Here is a 21,749-nt window from a genome sequence, read left to right as displayed (position 1 = left end):
TGCATCATATCGGCCTTTTATTTGGCAAAAGAAAACGGGAATTGTTTTTTTGACATCCACCGTGCTATCTATTCGTCATGTGTCTTATGTCGAGATAGAGCTCATTTCTACCTCCCTTTACAAGGATAATCGGAAGGAAATGTAATGAAAAAAAAAAAACGTTCAAATTTCAACTCTCGTCTTTTGCATTTCACAATCGCTTGCAGATTTCTCGGTCGATATGCGTGGTTACTTGGGGTTATCGATCCCAGTTGCAACTCTCAATTCAAAATCTAGCGGGAAGGTAGGCTACATTCTGCCTTCTTACCTGATTGGTTACCTTGACCAGGCATATGTGTGTACAGCAGCGGAGTCAATTACCTGTCCGATTGCTGAAGGATTTATTCTTACGTGCCAAGATTGAACCGCCATCTAATTACCAAACACCCTGTCTACCTTCCCCATGGTGCAGAGGTGCATGGAACGATGGCTACATGTTGTTCCTTTAAGGACACTACATTGTTATAAGAGTACAGCCCAGTCAATTTGATTATCTGAACCTAAATCTCAAGTATGAATCATCAATCATATGCAAATTAGATTTCCAACCCAAACGCCGTTGCTAGATTATATATTATTGTAAATAACTTCAATTTCGTCCCATCTTCATTACAATTAGTAAATCAAAAGCCTGCTTCAGGATATCAAAAGTGCGTCCAATGCAATGGTGGAACACGGCCAGGTGATTGAGCGCCAGCCCCAATCAACCAAACATATCTTCTGCACGTCTTCTCCTCCCCCCTCGTCCTTCGAGGGTATCTGAAAATAGCTCTTTCCCTTCGTTGCCAGTGTACTTTGAGGGGAAAAGTTCTCTGACGTTAGCTGCCCCTTTTATAGATATCCCACCAGAGGCAGCCCCACGAATAGAAACTCCATTATTCTCCGATGATAGGCCACGGATGTTCAAGCTCTGAGACCGGTCCTTTATTGAATCTGGAAACAACTCCACATTACGCTTGTTGGAACGTTTAGCGTCATCATTAGCACCGTCCACGAACGGAACAGTCATCCGCTGGGCAAACAGATCAGTTGTTTCGTCAGCAGCGTCAAAAGCATCGGATCGACGATGCACTGTGTTGGCTGGTGGAGACACAGTATTCATCAATAGTTCCTGTTTTAGGTAGCTTGAAGCAGTCTTGTTGGGAAACAATTCCCTCCCTCTTGCGGCTTCATCACCTGCGTTGTTGCCAGAACGATAAAGCTCTTTGCCAGCATTAGAACGCGACCTATCCCTACTGTCACGGCCAGAAAGAGAGGGTCTATCACGGAAACGCCTATTAGACGATGAACCACCAGCAAGTCGAAGATCCGGTCCGTCTCCATTTGCCCTAGAAGGTGAGGCACTGCGGTCCCTAAGTCGCCCTTCCAGCGATTCCATACGATCGTCGAAAAGGTCACGGTTATTCCTTCTTGCTCGGCTCCTGGTATATGAGCCAGCGCTAGATATATCACCACTGGAAGCACGTCGCCCACGGTCCGCGTCGTCATCATACATACTAACATCGAAATTATCGTCTCTGGCCTGGCCTTTGCGTCGACGGTGCTCTTTATCATCAAATCGTTTTCTCCGATAATCACCATCATTATCACCTCTGGGTCCCCGATGTCTTCTGCCAGAAAATTCGTTCCGCATCCGTTCTCGAGGATCATGCTCTGGGTGCATCAAGTAGAAGCGGCTAGCCTCATATGCGCGATGTTTCTTTCGATCCGACTTCACGGCCAGCCGGACCTGTAGAACTGAATCGGGGTGAGAAGACAGTGCCTTCGCCGTCCGAAGGCGAAGTGAGGGCGAGTTAGTAACTGCATCTTCGACATTCTCCTGAGTAAATGATGATAGGGCTTTGGATGCCACCTCTGCCGAGCTGTATATAATGTTTGCCGAGGTATCATCTATCCACTCAATTCGCTCAGGCTCTTCTAAGGTGAAATGCTCGGCAGCAAACCGTTTAATATCATCCGTAGTCAGTTCGTCAACACCCCGAATATGGACTTTCTCTAGCTGAGGTTCGTCATTGGGGTTGGCTACTCCAGCCTCGGTTTGCCCCGCGATCGCAGACGCTACTGTCAGAGTAGAAACGGGCTCCTGTATGATGTAGTATTAGCACTGCTTTAGTCTTGAAATCCACCCTGCAGACGTCACTAACTAGCTCAATCGGATCAGGTTCAGGTAACTGTCCAAGGTCCAGGTCCATATCTATGTCCATCCCAGTGTCCATTGTCCCGTTCGCCGCAGCGGCGGGAGCTTCCACCGCAGTCCTGCCCTCCATAACTAGAGCCACAGGATTGAGCTTCAAGTAACAACCAACTACTCGAAATTTGAGCGAGGAAAACAGGTATTCGTAAGGAGCACGGAGAAGACGGGGAAAATGGAGTTGTAACTAGCACGTCGGCGTGGTTATTACCAGAAATGAGTATCCTTCTTGCTGCAGAAGGCTGGCTGCTTTGCTCTCTCGTTTCTCACGGAAGCTCCAAGCTTTGCTTTTGCGCTTTTGCTTTGCTGAGGGAGTTTGCCGCCTACCGCAAAGGGCTTAGCGCGGAGGATGTCACTTGCTTAGTCACCCATCTCACCTCCCGCGCTTGCGAAGATGCGGAAAGGAAAGTGAGCTGTAGATGGCGTTGTTTTGACTCGATTGATAGTCACTTTGCTGCCTTGAGATGTATCACTTTTGGCCCAAGAAATGATTGTGCGATCTAGCCTAGTTATAGCTCTTCTCACTTAGCTTTTACTGAACGGATCTGTACCACTTCTTCGCGCTCGGTTTCAGTGAGCTGGATCCTCGTCTTAAGCAACCGGATTCTCTGCCCGGGTGTCTCATTCCCACCAAGGAATTGCTGGCCAACGAATAGCTGGCCTTTATCAGGGGTCTAGCTCTTACGTAGCCCGTAAATAACCCAGAAAGTGCCCCTTTCCAAGCTATTTTCTATTTCCTCGTAGAGTTGTTCTGCTTTAGACGAGTATCCGTTGCGAATAGCGAGGTTCTCCTAGGTCCTCATAGGTCGAAGAACAGATTGAAGCCGTGAGCCGTAAACTATAGACGAATCGGATATACCCAAAGGTCTCTTCAGGTATTTCCAGGGGAACCACCATGAAGGTCTATTAGTGAACTCGAGGTGGGGGGGAGTTCAGCATAGGTAAACTCCTAATTTATGACAGAGATGATTTTTAATGTTCATCGATAAGAACATTACTTGGCCGGAGGTGTCATAGCAGAAAAGCCTGAATCCATTGTGGCCATGTTCATTCTGGCGTAGATGAAGGAGCGGCTGCCCTGGGATCCTTTTGACTAAGTATTTATGGCGGCAATCCTCCTCTGACTCGACAGCATCATTACGCTGGGTTAATGAATGGGTATATTGAGTCTCTGCAAGGGTAGCGATGGGAGTTCGGCTGTAAGGTAGTCCCCAAGCTGCACAGGCTCGTTCATATTCATTGTCAAAGGTCATTTCGTAACACCCCAACCAGAAACCAGCCATCAGACTGGGCTGAGAGAGAACTGATCTTGTTGAATGAATATTTTTATAGCTGCAGCAAAATATCTCTCCTGCCCGTAGAGAAACTCCAGAGTTGGTTCATCAATCATCAGGTCGAGCGTAGGACAGTCGTCTCTAGCATAGCCAGGCGCCCTTTAAATTCTCTATAAGATGTGATGTGCTGTAAATGAACTCCATTAAAATGTACGGACCCATGCCACAAGGGCCTTCCACGATGGATGGGACAGGAATCGCTGTCTTTTCCTTGATATACTGCATGACAGCAATCTCCGATTCAGTCTTATGGAGCCTTGGAGAACATGCTACAGACAGGAAGGAAAACCCATCGCCAAACTCCATACGATAGCAAAAAATTGAATGCACCGACACCTGTTATAAGAGCGCGATCTTTCGGCCGGGGTGTCAGATGGTTGGCTGCCATAACCACGATCAAGACATCGGGACTTATAGCCCTTTTAAAGGTATTAAACATTGAGTCGCTTTGTTCCCAGGCCAGATCATCATGGGGCATTTCCATGGCGTTTTGGTATAGTTAACGTAAAGAGACAGATGTGTCAACGCAGGCAAAATAAACGATGATATGCGGTTATCCGCGATATCGCCTGACGTGTCGTCTAGAGGGAGTTTTAAGATGAGCCGGGACGAGATGCCGAAAGGAGAAACAAGCCAAGACCGCGACGAGGGACCTAATATCGACGTCAATCAACCTCGACGTCGAGCTTGCAGCTGTTAGATATCATCAGTCCCTGGGATTAACTTGAGGGATGCGGCATACTATCTACTTATTCTTCCTGCACCTGATAACCACTCGCTTTTAAAAACTATCCTATTAGTTAGTTGACTAACGAGTGACTGATGCAGCATTAACTAACCAGTCAACTAGTTCATATTACGACGCCTGTTGTTGTCCTCGCGAAAAGCACACCATGATACCCCAGCTGTGCTTCTCGGATACGAGCAGCCGATTCTATGGCATCTTCTGGTCCTTTACACTGAGGTACTTAGGCTTTGTTCCACTTTGTACTCCAGCATGTACCATATGAGAGGAAGTTAATTTGGTTGGACGTTGAGCCGCTTCTGCATAAAGGCACCCATATATGGCATACGGCATACAAGAGAGTCCTTCTTAACTATCTCCAAGCCGCGGAGCGAGTCTAGATTCTAAACGAGACCGTGCTATTCCAAGCCTGGGGTACTAGGCTGCAAAACCATGCAGTTAGAATGCAGTCTCATGAAACACTTAGACGGCCTAAGCACTGATGCCAATGGCCGGCAATGTTTATCCGTGCGGACTCGACATATACTTACAACCAAACCTCATGAGAGACGCCAGCTTCTTTAAAGATGTATAGAATTGTTACACCGTGCCGCAGATCTCTCGGTTTCGAGTATTCTAACCCCGAGAGGCCGGCAAACCCTGCTCTCCCTATTGGACCGCTACACCAGGAGCTAGAGGATGAGGAATCAACTCGCGTGTCAGACGTGGAATATGCAGAAATTCTCACATACATATCCTTGGTCACGAGCGAGGTGCAAGGGCTAGTATTTGGTATTACCTCCAACCGTTGAGTCCAAATACACAGCAATAATGCAACCAGTTCACGAGACGATGACACCGCAGATCTTTCTACTATGACCGCATACTCAAGCGATAGGCTCCTCAAGGCTATGGATTTACTTATACTGAGGACTACTACTATCCCACATCCATAGTATAAAGCCTCAAGACTTTGCCTCTCTATGGCTGGGTTGCTTCATCTTCTTAATATAGTCAAAAGATCGCGACAAGACACCCGGATTATATAACTCTTAAATATGGTACCCATGAAGCCATTATGCCTACCCTTTCGGATGTCCTTGGGAAGGATAACTTTGAGAGCTAAGCTCTCCACCTTACCCACTGCCGGTTGCTACTCAGTCATTCCAAAAAAGCCAATTTCACTGCCGCTGCAGAGGGTATCAACCTACACCTCCAAGAGCTCAGGAGTCTCCGAAGCAAACCATACTCCGCTTGCAATTCTGGTAGGGATCGCCACTACCATCGCAATCGGTTCAGTTGTTGTTTCTAGGAATAGGAAAGAGAAACCAAGGGAGATATTTACCATAAAATCCAACACCGGTGTCGATCTCTTCGCGGAGACATCGGCTGATTACTCCAAACTTCCTAAAGAGACTGCAGTTTTCACGGCTGCACCACACGTCCCACCACCAATTACGAGGGATTACCCGGTGCTCCTCCAGGTGCCGTTAACCACAAGCACGAAAACGACTCAACTATCCAATCAGTACAAGTATGAGCAATGGACCTTCAACGGCACTGTGCCTGGACCATTTATACGGGCTCGAGTGGGGGATGTAGTGGAACTAACACTGACCAACCACGATGTGACGGGCAACCCGCATAACATCGATTGTCATGCATTCACGGGGCCAGGAGGAGGTGCAGCACTTACAACTGCTGAGGAGAAGGAGAGCAAGACGGGGCTGTTTAAATTGTTGCATCCAGGCCTCTATGTGTATCATTGTGCTGCAGCGCCAGTCCCGGTGCACATTGCCAACGGTATGTATGGGCTGATATATGTACAACCAGAGGACGGAGACCTGCCCCCAGTCGACCGCGAGTACTATGTGATGCAGAGTGAGTTCTACCACGAACCCCCCGAAGTGTTAGAGAACGGCAAACGTTCCTCGACCGTGGAATTCTCGTACCCTAATGCACTTGAGGAGAACCCAAGCCTTGTGGTTTTCAATGGCAGCGAGTCTGCGTTGACTCGAGACCAGCCCTTAAAAGCGAAGAGCGGAGAGACGGTGCGCATATTCTTCGGGAATGCGGGCCCAAACCTGACCAGCGCCTTTCATGTCATCGGCACTACATTCTCGAAGCTATACCGCGACGGTGACGTGGTCAGTCCGCCTGCTAACTGGGTTCCCACTACCAGTGTTCCTCCAGGCGGCTCTACCATAGTGGACCTGAAGCTGGTTGTCCCTGGAACATACACCCTGGTGGATCATGCAATCTTCCGTTTGGACAAAGGCGCTGTTGGCTATCTGAACGTTTCGGGGAAGCAACGGCCGGATGTTTACCAGAGTACTCTGCCGCCTGCTCCCTGTGTTGGGTGCAAGCTACACCCGTGACTCTTTTCCATCAAGTCTGTGTGTGCATGTACCTTTGTGGACTATAGTTCTATGCAGTTACTGAATATGAGGACTCGCCTTTTCTATCTACTACGTACATACATATATGCAGCTTCCTTGTATTTATCCTCCAAGCAACTCGCCGTATTATTGTCGACTATTTACCGGAAAGGACCCTTGAAACAAAGGTAACTAATGGGTATCTTAGGTGTTGAAGACTCCCCCCTGTACAGCCATATTAACATCTCGCATCGCCTTTGCTTTCTCATGCGAGTGACTGTGCTCCTTTGGTGCGTCTTCCTGGCCTCATCCATGTGGGCTTCCTGATTAACTAGTTAATTAACTGTGTGGATGTCTTTATTTCATCCTTCCGGAAGAAACCGCAGCATCACTCATTCTGACTCTTCTTCCCGTCCTCGCCAGAGCCTCAAGGTATCTGGTTATCGTTCTTTTTCTTCAGCTGTGGCTTCGAGTGACTCACTAGGTGCGGAGGCTGAAGAGTCTCCTGCATCGTCTCCGTCGTTGTGACGGCGTCCGTATTGCATGCGCTTCAGCTGAACTCCCCATCCTGCCCAGGCACGGACTGGCTGAATCACATCAACGTACGACAGCTCTTGTCCCGTGTTTGACCCCCAGCGGAGAACTAATCGGGACAGCCCGCTGGTCGGCCAGTTCGTAAGCCAGCGAGTTGACGAGCTTGCTAGTAAACACTAGCTTGCTGGTTTGCGTTTCGCCTGGAGCTTCATCCTTGCCAATGCTTGTTTGTATCACAAAAACATCAGAACGCTGCCATCTAGATGGACGCCGTGCTCTTAAGGACAGTTGGCTAGCTGCGTGTCTTGTCGATCATGCTGGCTTCGACTTTCTTCTGCTCTTGCGCGTTTCCTCGTCCAGCCTAACCAGTTGCCTCCTTTCGCCGTGTCGTCATCGACTGCGAGCTTAGCTACTTAACCACCACGCTTCTCGCTGGTACATAGCTAGCTGAGCTTCCCTTCTCGCCATCGCAGCGACCGTTAAGCATTTTTCTACCTTCATCTCATGATCAAGGCAGCTTCACTTGGGTCCCCGTAGCTGCTCACGATGTCGCCGAACATCGATCCTGTCGGCGTGGGCATCGGAATTGCTGCAGCTGTACTGATACTTTTAGCTACTTTGCCAGCGTTCAACAGCACCGTCCAGAAGCTGTGCCATGGATCATACACGAGCCTGGATTCACTGCCAGAAGACCAGGATGGAGAAGCCACGGAAGAATCGATATCATCCTACTCGACTACTATCCAGATGGCCGTTATCTACACGGCGTCTCTGGTCGGCTTAGTCGCATCGACAGTTAAAGCTATCATGTCAACGACACAAGACTCAATCCGCTATAGTGAAGTTGAGAGCTGGTTTCAATTTGGAACCTTTGTATGCACCTCTCTTCTCCTTTGATGATCTGTTGCCCAATGTTTATATTTACCGATTTTTTCACGTCTTACTGACACGCTCCATAGGTATTGCTTCTACCACATGTGATGGCACTTTCCTTCAAGCAGGAATACGCGAGCCAGTTTCGAATAGCTAGCTATGCATCTCTTGCTTCAGTGACTCAATTCGTCATGTCAGGCTTCCTAGATGTACGGCTTTTGACACCGGCTCATTATGACAACCTGACCAGCTTCCAAGTGGCCATTTTGATCATTCCGTTAGTGGCCACTGCCTGTCTGCTTTTTGCCTGTCTCTGTCTGCCGAGGCGCCCGGATGTGTTTATCAAAGACCAGGTGGTTGATCGGCAATATACCGTGTCTGCACTCTCACGGTTCACCTTTGCCTGGCCGGGCCATCTGGTAAAGTACATCATTAAGAACCCCAGCATCGACGTCCATGAACTGCCTCGGATGGACCACTATACACGTTCGGAGAACCTGTTGACCAAGTTTTCCGAACGTTCTCCGGCTCAGGCACTCTGGCGGCAGATCTTTGGCTTGCACTATATCACCTTCGCCAAACACTGGATTCTGACGGCCACTGAGGCACTACTTAACTTTGTGCCAAAAGTTTCCATGTACTTCATTCTCCATTCTCTCGAGCGGAAGCAGGAGGGTGAGAACATAGGAATTGACAACTGGATTTGGACCTTGATACTGGCTGTTGGATTGATCTTGTCATGTTGGACAGGGACCTGGATGCGCTGGGTTGGCGACTCTCAGCTTGCTCTGCGCATTGAAGCCCAGCTTTGTGCAGCAGTATTTGCGAAATCAATGCTCAAAAAGGACACCAGAGGCGCGGAAAACTCAACGGCAGACGAAGACGGGGATGAAGACTGGGATGAAGAGGAAGTCGATAAAGAAGACTCAGAGCAAAAGGGTACTCAACAGTGGATCATCAACCTCATGGGCATCGACGCGTAGGTCTACAATTTTTTCTTGTGAATTTGCTATGTGGGAGAAGGCCTGCTAACAAGGACGGTAGTGAGGAGGTCGGCCTGTCAGCTGCTTTTATGAGCACCATTATACTCTCTACTTGCACATTCATCCTCTCTCTAGTAGTTCTTTTCAAGCTTATCAAGTAAGTAGCATGTGCATAAATATCTGATCCCAAGGCTGACAATTTTTAGATGGAAGAGTTTACTGGCCGCATTGCTCATCTTTACGATCCTGGCTCCATTAAATGCCTGGCTATCGAAGGCTTATTCTAAAACACAGGTGCAACTTCAATGGGGTTACGATACCAGAACAAGTGGAAGCAATGAAACTGATATAATAAATAGGACCGGCTCATGTCAGCGCGTGATATCAAAACAGGGGTGATTTCAGAGGCTCTCCATGGCCTTCGTCAAATAAAATTTGCAGCCTTAGAAAAAGAATGGCAAAGCAGAATTATGAGCGTGCGATTGAATGAAATGAATGAAGTATGGAGATCGTGCTTGTACGGTAAGTACTAGGGACCCAGCACCCCCTCAACTCTTAGGATAAAGGTTAATTATTCCCCCTAATAGATGTGGGCATGATTTTCTGCTGGGGTGCTGTTCCAACGATGATGACTACTGTCGCTTTGGCCGTGTATGCTATCTTTGAAGGAAAACTTACCGCCTCCGTTGCATTTGCCTCTCTGGAAGTCTTCTTTGAGCTTGAGGACTCGCTATCGATGATACCCATAGTTATTACCGGGGTAATCGAAGGCATGGTGAGTTTGAGTCGTCTTGAAAGCTACCTTAGTTCTCCAAACAAGGAGGAATACCGCAAAGATTCGTCCTCAATCACCTACCAAAATGCATCCATCGCCTGGCCTTCAGACACCTGTAACCTGGAAGACCGATTCGTCCTTAAAAATATCAACTTAACATTCCCTAACAAGGAACTCAGCTTAGTTTGCGGACCTACAGGATCAGGCAAAAGCTTGCTTTTGGGTTCTATATTTGGAGAGGCTGACCTGGTGTGTGGAGCTATCAGCGTTCCCATGCCCCCTTTTACAGTCTACCATACACCAGATAACGCCATATCGCCAGACAATTGGATTATTCCATCCTCGATAGCCTTTGTCGCGCAGTCACCGTGGATTGAGAACGGAACATTGAGAGACAACATCATATTTGGATGCCCCTTCAGTGCTGAGAGGTACAAAAAGATCCTTGACGTGTGCGCTTTGACTGATGACCTCCATATTCTGATTGATGGTGACATGACTGAAATTGGGCCCCGTGGTATCAACCTGAGTGGTGGTCAGCGGTGGCGCGTGTCTCTTGCCAGAGCATTATACTCAAGGGCAGGAATACTCGTTCTTGTGAGTCTTATCTTTGCTTCACCGTACCGTTACACATGTTTAGCTAACCCTGACCTAAGGATGATATCTTCAGTGCAGTCGACGTCCACGTCGGCCGGCACATCTTTGAGAAAGCACTTACCGGAGAGCTCGGTCAAGGCAGGACACGGATCCTAGCGACACATCATGTTGCCCTATGCATGCCCAAGACAAGTTATATGGTTGTGCTTGAAGACGGTGCCATGATAAAAGCTGGCCACCCTGACGAGATAGACGACACAAACACGCTTACAAAAGTTCGGAGCACTGCATCAGCAGTCACCAAATCAGAAGCTCCTGCACCACTTAGCTTCCGCAGGAGAAGCAGCTCCTTCCGAGATAACATGGGCAGCCATTCAACCATGGCCTGGGCATCAAGAAAAGATTCCAATCGGGAAAAACCAACAACCACCTTTGTACAGGCGGAAGAACGTGAAATAGGTCAAGTCAAATGGGGAGTTTACAAGGAATATCTAAAGAGCAGCGGAGGCGCAGTCTTTTGGGTAGCTGTTGCCATATGCTTATGCAGTGCTCAAGCACTGGGCCTAGGCAGGGTAGGTTCTATATTCTAAGGATCAATTCAAAACTATTGCTGATATATTTATTCTTCTATAGTCCTGGTGGTTGAAAATCTGGACGGGGTCCTCAAAACCGAAAGAAAAAGCCCAAATCCTCCTAAACCAAACGGTGATGTCAATGAACAAGCCAGCAGATGATGCACTTTGGTTCTACTTGGGAATCTATTTTGCGTTGGCCATGAGCCGGACGTTAATCAAGTCATTCAGTCATCTTTTCATATGGACGGGGACCATCCGAGCATCAAAAGACCTCTTTGAAAAGATGACTTCGCGAGTTCTCCGAGCACCGTTGAGATGGGTGGATACTGTGCCTGTCGGCAGAGTTATCAATAGGTTCACTCTTGACTTCGCGACGTTTGATTCAAAGCTCGGAGACGACCTTGCTTACCTATTTCTCGATATCTTGGATCTGTGCTCCATTCTTGTTGCTGCGTGAGTTAAGCCTCTTATCTATATTCACTATAATCCTTCTAACTGATGTCTTGGTAGCATTCTCGTCTCCTCGTACATCTTAATGCTTACAATTGTCCTGTCTGGAGTATGCGCACACTTTGCAATTCGATACATGATAACGGCACGAGAGCTTCGACGCATCAAATCCCAGGCTAGGTCACCTATTATTGAGCAATTTGGTACGTCATTACAAGGCATTGGCACAATTAGGGCGTTCGACAAAGCAGACACCTACATGGATAAGATGTATCGAAACATTGATGACCATACATCTGCTCATTACTATATCATTCTCTTCAATGAGTGGATGGCGTTCAGAACCGGGATGGCCGATGCACTATTCGGTGCATGTCTAACATTCATTCTCATGTCGACGAAGGGTATTGAACCTTCGCTTGTTGGATTTGCTCTCAACTTCATGCTTGACGGAGCCCAACTAATTGGATCCGCAATTGACAAGTATACTGAGACACAGCTGGACATGAACTCGACTGAACGTATAATTGAATATTCACAGGTTGTTACTGAAGATCATACTGGAGAAGAAGTACCAGCAGGATGGCCAAGCAAAGGTCGAATAGAGGTTGATAATATCACAGCATCCTACTCGCCAGAGCTGCCACCGGTCCTCAACGGGCTTACGTTCAGTGTTGAGCCAAACCATCGTGTCGGAATCGTTGGGCGCACGGGTTCTGGCAAGTCAACATTGACACTCGCATTGTTCAGGCTTCTGGGGCTTCGAGGTGGCACGATTCACATCGATGGCATAGACATTTCCACCATAAAACTACACGATCTGAGAAGCCGGCTGTCAATTATACCCCAGGATCCAGTCTTGTTCTCAGGTACGATACGCTCAAATCTGGACCCTTTCAACGAGTATACCGATGAGCAGCTGCAGACAGCCCTAAAGCGGGTGCATTTCCAGATATTCGGCGGAGAGACAGACGAGGAGAGCGGTAACGAAGAAGGTGAAGAAGACCGAAGCAGGACGCCGAGTCTCGACTATGCCATTAGCGAGGGTGGGCTGAGTCTTTCACAGGGACAGCGACAGCTGCTCTGCCTGGCTAGGGCAATTGTCGCGCGCCCAAAGGTCATGGTTCTCGACGAAGCGACGTCTGCCGTCGACATGAAGACGGACGCCCTGATCCAGCGTAGCATACGCGAGGAGTTCCAAGACTCGACGCTGCTGGTTGTCGCCCATCGTCTGACCACGGTGGCCGACTTTGACCGTATCCTGGTCATGAAGGAGGGCGAAGCCGTCGAATACGACTCGCCAGGGGCTTTGATGAAGGCTCATGGGGTCTTTTGGCGTATGGTCCAGGGGAGTGGAGAACGAAAAGAGCTGGAATCGCTTCTCGAGGACAAGTAAGAGGACGGTCCGTCTCCCGTCCCATCAGGCCATGCCATCGCTCCCTCTCCCACTCCCTTCCCTCTCATCTCGCTCGTTCGTGGGGGGGCGAACGGAGGACTTGCCTCCCCCCATCCTGGTCCTGGATTTGTGAGGATTATGTTACCATTTGTAATAGAATAGTGGATAAGAAGCAGCGCGCCGATGAGTCGTGGATATTTCTCTCCTGACCAGCCACGGCGCATAGTATAAAACCTTCTTCGGTCCCTAGCTGCAAAAAATAAAACATGTACTTGGATATAAGATGAATGCAATAAAATATAGGACACACCACCGAGGAGAGCCAAAGAGCCTACTGACTTGCCTGTTCGAGCATAGGCTAGGACACGCTCCCTTGCTCGGAGTGTTCTTCCGACATGCCCTGCTGGCAGCGTCTGCCCCTTAGCAGGGCATGCTATATGTCTGAATAAACAGGCATATCCCAGCTGCAGAGGTTCGAAAGAACCTAACTAGCCCCATCTCGGGCCGCCGGGAAGGAAAATCCTCCAGCAAGGGGCCCAGTAGCGATATCGAACCTCAGGGACGTATATCAAGGCAGACAGGCATGGGGAAGAGCAGGACTGGCCAACGTCTGCGCTGCAAGAGTGAGCCATCCGAGTGCAGCTTGGCCCGGCCGTTGCTCCCTTTTCCCCAGATCCCCGTAGGGGCTGATTAGTAGGTCTTTGCCCTTCACCTTCTGCGCACTCTATCCGTTAACACGAAGTCTAGGTCGTGATGTCTGTCCAATGATACCCTCGAATGCACGACGGTTAGCTGTTGGGTCCCCGAGGACACACTCAAAATGGAGTCTCTAGAGACATTGAACGGCGACTGGAGCAGTTAACGAGCAGACTATTGGGCCTCGTGCGTGTCCCCGCCGTTGTCCCGTTAGCTTGCCTGTTGTAACGGCAAACGACTGTCGGCGGCTTCGCTACCAGGCGGTGATTGCCGAAGCAGAGGGAGGCAGGGAGGAAGCCTTGCAAATTGATACTGCAGCATATGCACCCTAAAACGGCAAATGCCTGGGCCAGGCAGCGGAAGGAAGAGGGAGACGAAGACGAAGAAAAGAAAAGAAACACCCTGACTTTTGCCTTCAATGGTTGGTCCTGGCATTAGATACTCCTACTATCAAAGTATCCATTGCTGTATTTTGCAAGTCTCTTAAGAAACGCACTAACTACGCCTCCATGATCTTCGGCCTTGCGTCCACCGAATCCATGCCCACGTTCTGTTGCGAGATCTTGACAGGAGGCGTGGACGCCGCAAGATGCGATGGATGGTGCGATCTCCTTTCTTCTCCGCGCCTCAGCAAATATATATATACATAAGGCGTCTTTTTTGCAGTAGCGGGATGCAAGCCACCACCCCCTTTGCTTCTGCCTCTTTGATGCACCGTTGCCGAGGATATGATAGCTCATGTCGTATCGTACCGCAGGAATAACCGTTGAGAAACTAGGAAGCGGAGGAATAAAACCGATGAAATACAAAAACACGATAAAGCCCGTGGCCGTCCGGGACGGTTAACTAACTACTAGTTATGTACAGGCAGATATACAAAAAAGCAAAAAAGGGGCTGCTTTTTCTGCGCACGTCCCGTTCGATATGCATTTCCATATTATTATTTGCCATGTCCATGACAAATGCTCTCGTCAGGCCAGGCTGGGGGAGCAAGAGAGGGATAGAGAGAGCGAGTTATTACTCAAGGAAAAGAAACGAAGGGAGAAGGGGAAAAGAAAGAAGAAAGGAAAGGAAAAGAAAAGGAATGCCGGCATATGCAGAAGAGCGTGAGGCCTGCGCCTATACGTCGATGCATCGAGTTGTTCATGTATGCATTTTCTCCGTGGTATCCCCTTTTCCCACCCAGGGCCAGACTAATGTCTGAATCACGTTGAATGTCAAGGATGCATATACATGTCTATACCGACTGCATCATCCCACGGAAAAGAAAAGAAAAAGGCAAACGGGTGGGGGAATGAGAACGAGGGAGAGGGAGAGGGAGGGAGACAGAGAGAGAGAGAGAGAGAGATGCAGAAAGGATCAAGCGTTCGCTCTTGGATCATCGAGATGCTCGCCGCCTCGCCCATCTTTGCTTTACGTCAATGTAACGTACGTTCGAACTCTCCTGGCGACTGTGCGTATCCTCTCCCTTCGTTTCTTCTTCCTGCTGCTGCTGCTCGTCCGTCCAGCTTTGCTTCTGCTTGGTCCTGTGGCGAAGTCACTGCCTGGTCGGCTATACTGGTCCTCCTTTGTTTCAAGGTTGATTATAGGCTGCAAGAAACGCCGATGGGGACACGGGGGAACGGCCCCATGAATATACGAAGTTGCAGGGCCCTTCCTGCTACTGTGACTCCGGCTACTGCTCGTGCTGCTACGACTGCTACCACCGCTACCACAGTTGCCAACTCGAGGCTCGCGCATGTACTCCATGTACCACGGGATAGCCACCCTTATCCCCCGCAAGGGACCAGGCCGCTAGTCACTACTAGCAACTAGTTAAGGGGACGGGAGGGAGAGGGAGGAAAAAGCACAGGGCCCTCACTAGCCATCCAGGCGGACCAAGGGATGTACTCTAATAGTACCAAGGCCACCAAAAAGCTCGGTCAACATACCTGATTACCGGTCATGCCGACGTGTGGTGGTACGAGATTCCCAGCCCAAATTAGCGGCCGAGACAGAGTCACGCCTGGCGCAGCTTCTCTCTTGCTGCAGCTTTCTATACGTGCATGCGGGTTGTCTTGTTGGCTTTTTGGCGTCTCGACGTCCTGCACGGTTAACTACTTTACGAGAGGGATAAAAAAACAACTAACCAGGGGGGAACAGGGCGCTTCGCGAGTTCGCGATACCCACTAGCATTCGCTCTATATGTGCATACCCGACAAGATATCCTGTCGACAGGGCAATCCCTCCCCTCCCTTCAGGCGTCCCATCTCCGTCCATGTGGGAGCGGAATCGGGATGGCTTACTCTTGACATTTGTACGACGCTGCAGTGAAGCAAGTTGGCATAATGATCAATAGGCTGAGAACCCTTTCTCCGTCCATCCCCTTTTGTTCTTTTCCAAAACCTTTTTTTTTTTCGGTCTGGCTGGTAGCTGGTGCATAGATGTCGCCCCCGAACAGACCTGCTGGCTGGCTCATCTCCAAGGCCTCGATATGGATACATACATATGCCCACTCAGAGCCTGTATCAGTGGCACACTCACATGGCAGCTGTGGACGAAAGCAAACCCCCACAGGCAGACCTGATGGCCGTCGTCTTGAGGGAAGATCTGATCGAAATTATGCCTTGCATAAAAGCAGCTCGTAGCGCTCACTCGCTGCCGCTAGGCTTGATTTGAATAATGGAAAGAGGCAGTGAGAGACGAGGCCTCGAAAGGTCAAGGCGGACGGGGCGCGGAGATAGCCAGTGATAGACGAAGAGTGCAGCAGGACATCAATTGTAGGGAGAACTTCCTTTTGTTTCCTTCTGCTCTCTGAGAGACTGCTCAAGGTAAACCAAACCCTTAATGTTCACATAGTACTCCGTATTTATTCCCTTTCCCCCTTTTTTTCCACTACCATCAAGCATACAGCAAGCTCGACAGTAAATGGCCTGTTTGTGGGGTTTTCTGTGTAGCTATGTAACCAACTAGCTAGCATAAATATATATATATATATGTGTGTGTGTGTGTATAATACAAGTCAAACAGTTAACTTTATACCAGAGCAGGTAAAAGACATATACAATAGGCAAGAAGAATTAAGCACCAAAAGGCGAAAACAGAATCGAAAAAGGAAATATAGAGAAGAGGGAACAAGAGAGAGAGAAAAAGCAAAGCAGGAGTACCACGGACTCAAAGTAAGCAGAAAAACGAGAAGCATATGTTGCTTTTCTTCTTTGCTTCTCCCCACGCTCTGGGCTCTCCTGTTTGGCTTTTCCCAGTCGGGTTTCCCTTTTGGTTGTTATCTTCAGCCCAGCCTTTTTGGAAATGCAGCACCTTCCAGATCCCTTCCCAACCCAGTAGCCGAAACGCCGGTAAGAATAAGAATGTTAACGTAGGAAGGGAAAGATGAATATGTGAGTGTGTGAGAAAAGTAGAAAAAAAAGAAAAAAAAGAAAAGTAAAGGACTTCAATCGGACTGGTCACCGACCGTAGTACATGATGTTTTCAATCCATTACCAACAACCGCCATTAACCCAGATATAAAGTAGACGAGAAGGGGGAGGGGGAAACAAGGGAGAAAGAGGAAAAAAAATGCTTTAATTGAGCAATGCTTGGAGACCCATCCGAGAATCACGAGAAGTAGAACAAGAAGAAGCAGGTTTTTCGAGATCCGAAATTGGTGGTAGCTGGTTATGCGGAGCTGATATGGAGTGCTGGTGGTGCCGCAAGGAGGATTGCATAGGATGAGGCTGGTAGAGGAGGTTGTCGCTTGAATGATGTGGTTTGGCGAAAGACGAAATTAACGGGGCACTGCCTCGCCGTCTTTCGTCGTATGAAGAGGCGGATGAGGAAGACCGGTGGTGGCTGTGGTGGATTTCAACTGGAGTTGCCAGGGCAGAAGGAGAGGTGACTGTCTTGGGCGAGGCGGAGGCGACTGAGTTATGGTCCGACACCATGGAAGGAGGGCCTCCGAGTGAGGGAGCATGAGACATCTCTGAGAATGCAGGAGAGGTCATAGCCGATTCTGTTGCCTGGTTTGAGTTGCGTGTGGTGAAAATCGGGGTCAGGACTCGCCGTCCGGCGGCTGGTGACTGCGGCTGTGAGTTGCACTGCTGCCATCTTGCACTGTTCAGGGTCTCCTTGGGTAGGTCGTATAGTGATGAACGGTACTCGAGCGGACGGGGTGAGTGAATTCGCTGGTGCAGGTATTCGCCTCTTTCATCTTGCTGGTGCTGCTGGTGCTGGTGTTGTGATGATTGATAGTCCGAGATGGAAGTCCAGGATCGTTGTCTATCCATGTGCGAGCCCTGGCTGTACATTGCGTGTTCGGTCCGTGGGCATCTGTACTGCGTCTGCGGGGATCTGGATGATGCTTTCTGGTACGGCGGTTCAACCCGTCCGTTGGGAGTCCTGGAAGGCGACGAAGAAGAAGCAGGCGAGTGCGAGGAAGCACCACCGCCAGCAGCCATGCCCCTACGCTTTCGGTTCACGCTTCCGTTCCACCAGTTCTTGACGGCATTGTCGCTTCTGTTGCCGAGTCTCCTGGCGATTTCTGCCCACCGCTTGCCCATCTCGCTCACAAGTCGTTCGATTATCAGCCCTTCTTCGGCCGAGATGGGGTCGTGGTTCAATGTTGGTTTCAGGTTCTGGTGGAATCGTTCTCTGCACTGCTTTGGTGACCGGTATTTCATATGCTGTGAGATGCGGACCCAGTTATTTGGTCCTTGACTGCTGACTAGCTGCAGCAATGTTTGGTCCTCCTCTGGGACCCAGGGTCCTCTTCGTTGGCTCTGAGGCATGATGAGAGTAGAGGTATTCACGGATGTTTATGTGTATGTGTGTGTTTGTGTGTATGTGGTGTTTGTATGTATATATGTATATGTTTTCCTTGGTTGTATGTATTTTGTCTTCCTTTCCCGCGTGCGCCAGAGCGGGTGAAGACAGGAACGAGTGACGGATGATTGACCACCAACGGTGCAAAGGAAGGGATATCAAAGGTCGATCGACGGTGGTATGTTGTTCATGTATGTTATGTGTATATACGGGGAGGTGACCCTCAGGTGTGATGCTCCGGAAGGGAAAAGGGGGTTGTTGGAGGGGGGTGGAGGGTATATGTAGTGGATGTGAAGAGACGGAAACGAAGTAGCTGGACCCGGGAGTTGGAAATAAGACGAGCGAGTCAAGGGATAAGAGAGAGAGAGGGAGAGAGATAAGATAAACTAGCAAAGCAAGTAAGCAGAGGAAATAAGGTCCGCTGAAGCCGGGAATAAAAGTCGAGTCTTAAACTTCAAGCGTCAACGGATCTTGCCTAAATCAAGATTGTGATTAATTTAAGAGCCGTAAAGAGTTGGAAAAGTCATGAGCAAGTCATGGAAAAAGCAAAGAATATGGATCGAAAAGTCGAGGGAGAAAAGGTCAGGATGGAGCAGAGGAAAAAGCAAGGAGGCAGATAGGTAGCAGAGAGTTTGGTATTTTTCTTTTCTTTTCTTTTCTTTGATTTGAAAAAAAAAGGGAGAAGAGCAAGCAGGAAAAAGCAAGTTGGCGGGTAGGGGAGAAGCAGAAGAGAGGAAGAGTGGGAATCAACACCTTAATTCCCCCCTGGTCTTCTGATGGAGAAGCCCGTAGGTGGGTGCGGTGGACGGAAGTGTTGCTATACTTAAGTATCAAGGTGTCTGGGGAGGAGGTGACTTGGGGGAGACACACAGTACTAGTTGCATATGGAACAGTTCATAGACCGATGTAGATATATATACTTAAGTATGTAAATACTCAGTAGAGACCTGTGTTTATAAATATATTAGCAAATGGACACCGTGAAAGGGGGAAAAAGAAAAGAAAGTGGCCATGCATAAGAACAGGGAATCATACTCTGGGAGAGGAACGACCAGAGAGAGGGATACAGAGAGGCAGAGAGAGGCAGACGCAGAGAGGCAGAGGCCAAGGGAAGAAGCAGGAGGGAAAAAAAAAAAAAAAAAAAAAGCAAGCAGGGAAGAGGGCCAGCAAAAGAAAAGAGAGAGAGAGAGAGAGAGAAGAAGCAGAAGAAGAAGAAAAAGAAAGCAAGGAGACCGAGTGGGAGAGACGCTTTGCAAAAGAAAAATATCCAATCGGGAAAGTAGATCAAAAATGCAAATAAAAACAGGAAGAGTCTAACCAGCTCTCAAGGCAGGTTTTGTCCATGGAGGCATTTTAAGCGTACCTTGACAACTGAGATCTGAGATCGTCAGGTCCGATGGGGGTTCTCGAGCACGCCAGGGGTCGGATATGGATGATCCGGGGGGGAAGGGTGAAGGGAAGGGGGCAAGTAGGTATGCATACAACATAAAACATATATACATACACTTAATATCTAATAGAAAATATATATGTCAATATCAGATGGAGAACGGTTTATGTAAGGGCAGGGGTATACCAGGCCTAAAGGAGTCAAAGCGGAATGCAGACATGGGTTGTTGCAAATGAAAAAAAAAAAAAAAAAAAAAGGCAGCAAATATGGTTGTAATCTTTCCTAATTTTTCAATTCTTTTGCAAGAAAAGGGAAGAGAGCCATGGAGAATGGCAATAGTTGACAGGACAAGAAGGCAATGAAGCAAGGTAAACGGGCGTGCACGAGAATTTGGAAATGGAGAGAGGGAAGACGAAGAAACGAGGCAGCGGGCGGAGACATCTCGACCGAAGATACGTACTTACACAGTTCCTGCAGGTAGATCAACCAAATATCCGAGGTGTTGCAGTGCAGTCAGGGCCCAGGCGACCTTGCGAAGGGACCAATGCGTGGTTCGGCCGTGGTAGTGGTGAAAGGGATAGTACGGTGATACCACAGCACGATGGCAGATGCAGGTCAAGGTCAGAAAGGAAAAAGTAAAGGCGAGGGAGACGAAGAGGAAATCCTGATCATGTAGTTACTCCGTCACTGCCCTGGCTTGCTTGTTCAGAGTGGGCTGCCTGACAAGGAGCAAGACGAGAAAAGCCAAAAAAAAAAAAAAAAAGAAACGAAGACGTTCGAACGAGAGTGAGGGCGTATAATATCGAGGCTGAGAAGGGGAGTTCTGTCAGTTTGGGGGTGATATAAAAAAGGGACACGCCCCAAAGGGGTTGGGGGGGGGGGGGGGGGCAACGAAGGGGAGAGCGTAAGTATACTTACTCACGAGCCACTCTTCAGAGCCGATTTTTGCAAGATAGTTATGTAGCATGGGCACTAGAAATGCAAAAACAGGAGGTAAAGAAAAAGCAAAGAAGGGCCATCCAAGGGCGAGGGAAAATATAATGATGTATACCTCGATGGCTGGTTTTCTTTCTTTTTTCTTCCCTTCCTCTTTTATGGGTATCCAGCAGCAAGTGTGTGGCAGGTATTCCAGATCGTGGGGATACACACATAAGTAACGTACACGCAAGGAAGCATGTAAACTTATGGAGCGTGTAAAGCTCAAGGGTAATAGTGTCATACTATCATCACCCTATGGATACTGCTAAGTATGATGCTCTTCCGCCTCTCAGGCCAAGGTGCAGGGACAGTTTTACTTACAGGGAGCTTTTTAAGGCTTGGAAACGATCAGCAGTGGAGAGTTATTCCTTGCTTTTTCCTGCTTCTTCTTCTTCTTCGTCTACGTCTTCTTTCTTTTTTGCAAATATGATGATGGTTTGGCCGGGATATTTGCAAAGCGTTCTCCAGATATAAGTAAGACCCGGCCCACCAGCCCAGGGCCCAGCAGGCGTAAGGGTTGCGATGTGGATGTGCTGGATGCCGCGAAGGTTCACCTCTGTCTGCTTGTCTGCTACCCTTCCGCTCCTCTGCTGTCCTCCCACCCCCCCTTCTCCCTCTGCCAGGGCCAATCAAGGGCATGGGAGACCCAGAAGCGAGCAACGACAATGGGAAAAAGAAAGCAGGCCGAAAGAAGCGCAGTCGAAGCACTTGCTGGAGCAACAGTAACGAGTGTATAACTCCGTAGTCGTAGTTTGAGCGAGCAGTAGCGGCAAGAAGAAGCAAGCAGCAGCCAGACAGGATGCGAATAATATTGGAGAAAAGCAACGAGCAGTTCGGGCTCATCCCGGTCTTTAACTAGCTCTTCATCTTCTGCCTCTGCCCATCATCCCAGGCCAGGGATGCTATTACCCATACTCACTACGGCGTACTAGTTCAGGGTCCTTGGAAGCTGCATAGCTAACAATATTATAGCTGCGTTGGATGTTGATATCTGATGCCCGGGACGACAGTTATAACAGTTATCAGAAACCGCAGCAGC

General features: G+C 48.8%; 7 protein-coding genes across 7 annotated transcripts; 5 read left to right on the top strand and 2 right to left on the bottom strand.

Annotated features, from left to right (window-relative positions):
- Positions 1-742: 742 nt before the first annotated feature.
- On the bottom strand, positions 743-2,255 carry ARB_04546 (uncharacterized protein; the record flags this gene model as incomplete). Its single annotated transcript, XM_003017618.1, has 2 exons — positions 743-2,122; positions 2,184-2,255. 2 exons carry the CDS (start codon positions 2,253-2,255, stop codon positions 743-745), a joined length of 1,452 nt encoding a protein of 483 aa, XP_003017664.1.
- A 3,127-nt stretch (positions 2,256-5,382) lies between these two features.
- On the top strand, positions 5,383-6,666 carry ARB_04545 (uncharacterized protein; the record flags this gene model as incomplete). The annotated part of the gene is made up of 1 exon (XM_003017617.1): positions 5,383-6,666. The coding sequence occupies one exon, from the start codon at positions 5,383-5,385 to the stop codon at positions 6,664-6,666; it is 1,284 nt and encodes a 427-aa protein (XP_003017663.1).
- A 1,080-nt stretch (positions 6,667-7,746) lies between these two features.
- Positions 7,747-12,849, top strand: ARB_04544 (uncharacterized protein; the record flags this gene model as incomplete). The annotated part of the gene is made up of 9 exons (XM_003017616.1): positions 7,747-8,073; positions 8,160-9,052; positions 9,118-9,213; positions 9,263-9,350; positions 9,416-9,578; positions 9,644-10,428; positions 10,488-11,000; positions 11,062-11,456; positions 11,514-12,849. 9 exons carry the CDS (start codon positions 7,747-7,749, stop codon positions 12,847-12,849), a joined length of 4,596 nt encoding a protein of 1,531 aa, XP_003017662.1.
- A 1,929-nt stretch (positions 12,850-14,778) lies between these two features.
- On the top strand, positions 14,779-15,360 carry ARB_04543 (uncharacterized protein; the record flags this gene model as incomplete). The annotated part of the gene is made up of 1 exon (XM_003017615.1): positions 14,779-15,360. The coding sequence occupies one exon, from the start codon at positions 14,779-14,781 to the stop codon at positions 15,358-15,360; it is 582 nt and encodes a 193-aa protein (XP_003017661.1).
- Positions 15,361-17,105: 1,745 nt separating this feature from the next.
- Positions 17,106-18,308, bottom strand: ARB_04542 (MYB family conidiophore development protein FlbD, putative; the record flags this gene model as incomplete). Its single annotated transcript, XM_003017614.1, has 1 exon — positions 17,106-18,308. The coding sequence occupies one exon, from the start codon at positions 18,306-18,308 to the stop codon at positions 17,106-17,108; it is 1,203 nt and encodes a 400-aa protein (XP_003017660.1).
- An 810-nt stretch (positions 18,309-19,118) lies between these two features.
- ARB_04541 (uncharacterized protein) lies at positions 19,119-19,642 on the top strand (the record flags this gene model as incomplete). Its single annotated transcript, XM_003017613.1, has 2 exons — positions 19,119-19,134; positions 19,311-19,642. The coding sequence occupies 2 exons, from the start codon at positions 19,119-19,121 to the stop codon at positions 19,640-19,642; spliced, it is 348 nt and encodes a 115-aa protein (XP_003017659.1).
- Positions 19,643-20,697: 1,055 nt separating this feature from the next.
- ARB_04540 (uncharacterized protein) lies at positions 20,698-21,447 on the top strand (the record flags this gene model as incomplete). Its single annotated transcript, XM_003017612.1, has 2 exons — positions 20,698-20,885; positions 21,066-21,447. 2 exons carry the CDS (start codon positions 20,698-20,700, stop codon positions 21,445-21,447), a joined length of 570 nt encoding a protein of 189 aa, XP_003017658.1.
- Between the last annotated feature and the right edge of the window lie 302 nt (positions 21,448-21,749).

Source organism: Trichophyton benhamiae (genome assembly GCF_000151125.1).
Source record: "Trichophyton benhamiae CBS 112371 chromosome Unknown contig01293.0, whole genome shotgun sequence".
Taxonomy (NCBI): Eukaryota; Fungi; Ascomycota; class Eurotiomycetes; order Onygenales; family Arthrodermataceae; genus Trichophyton; species Trichophyton benhamiae.
The sequence above is the reverse complement of the archived record's forward strand: the minus strand, read 5'-3'. Positions and strand labels throughout refer to the sequence as shown.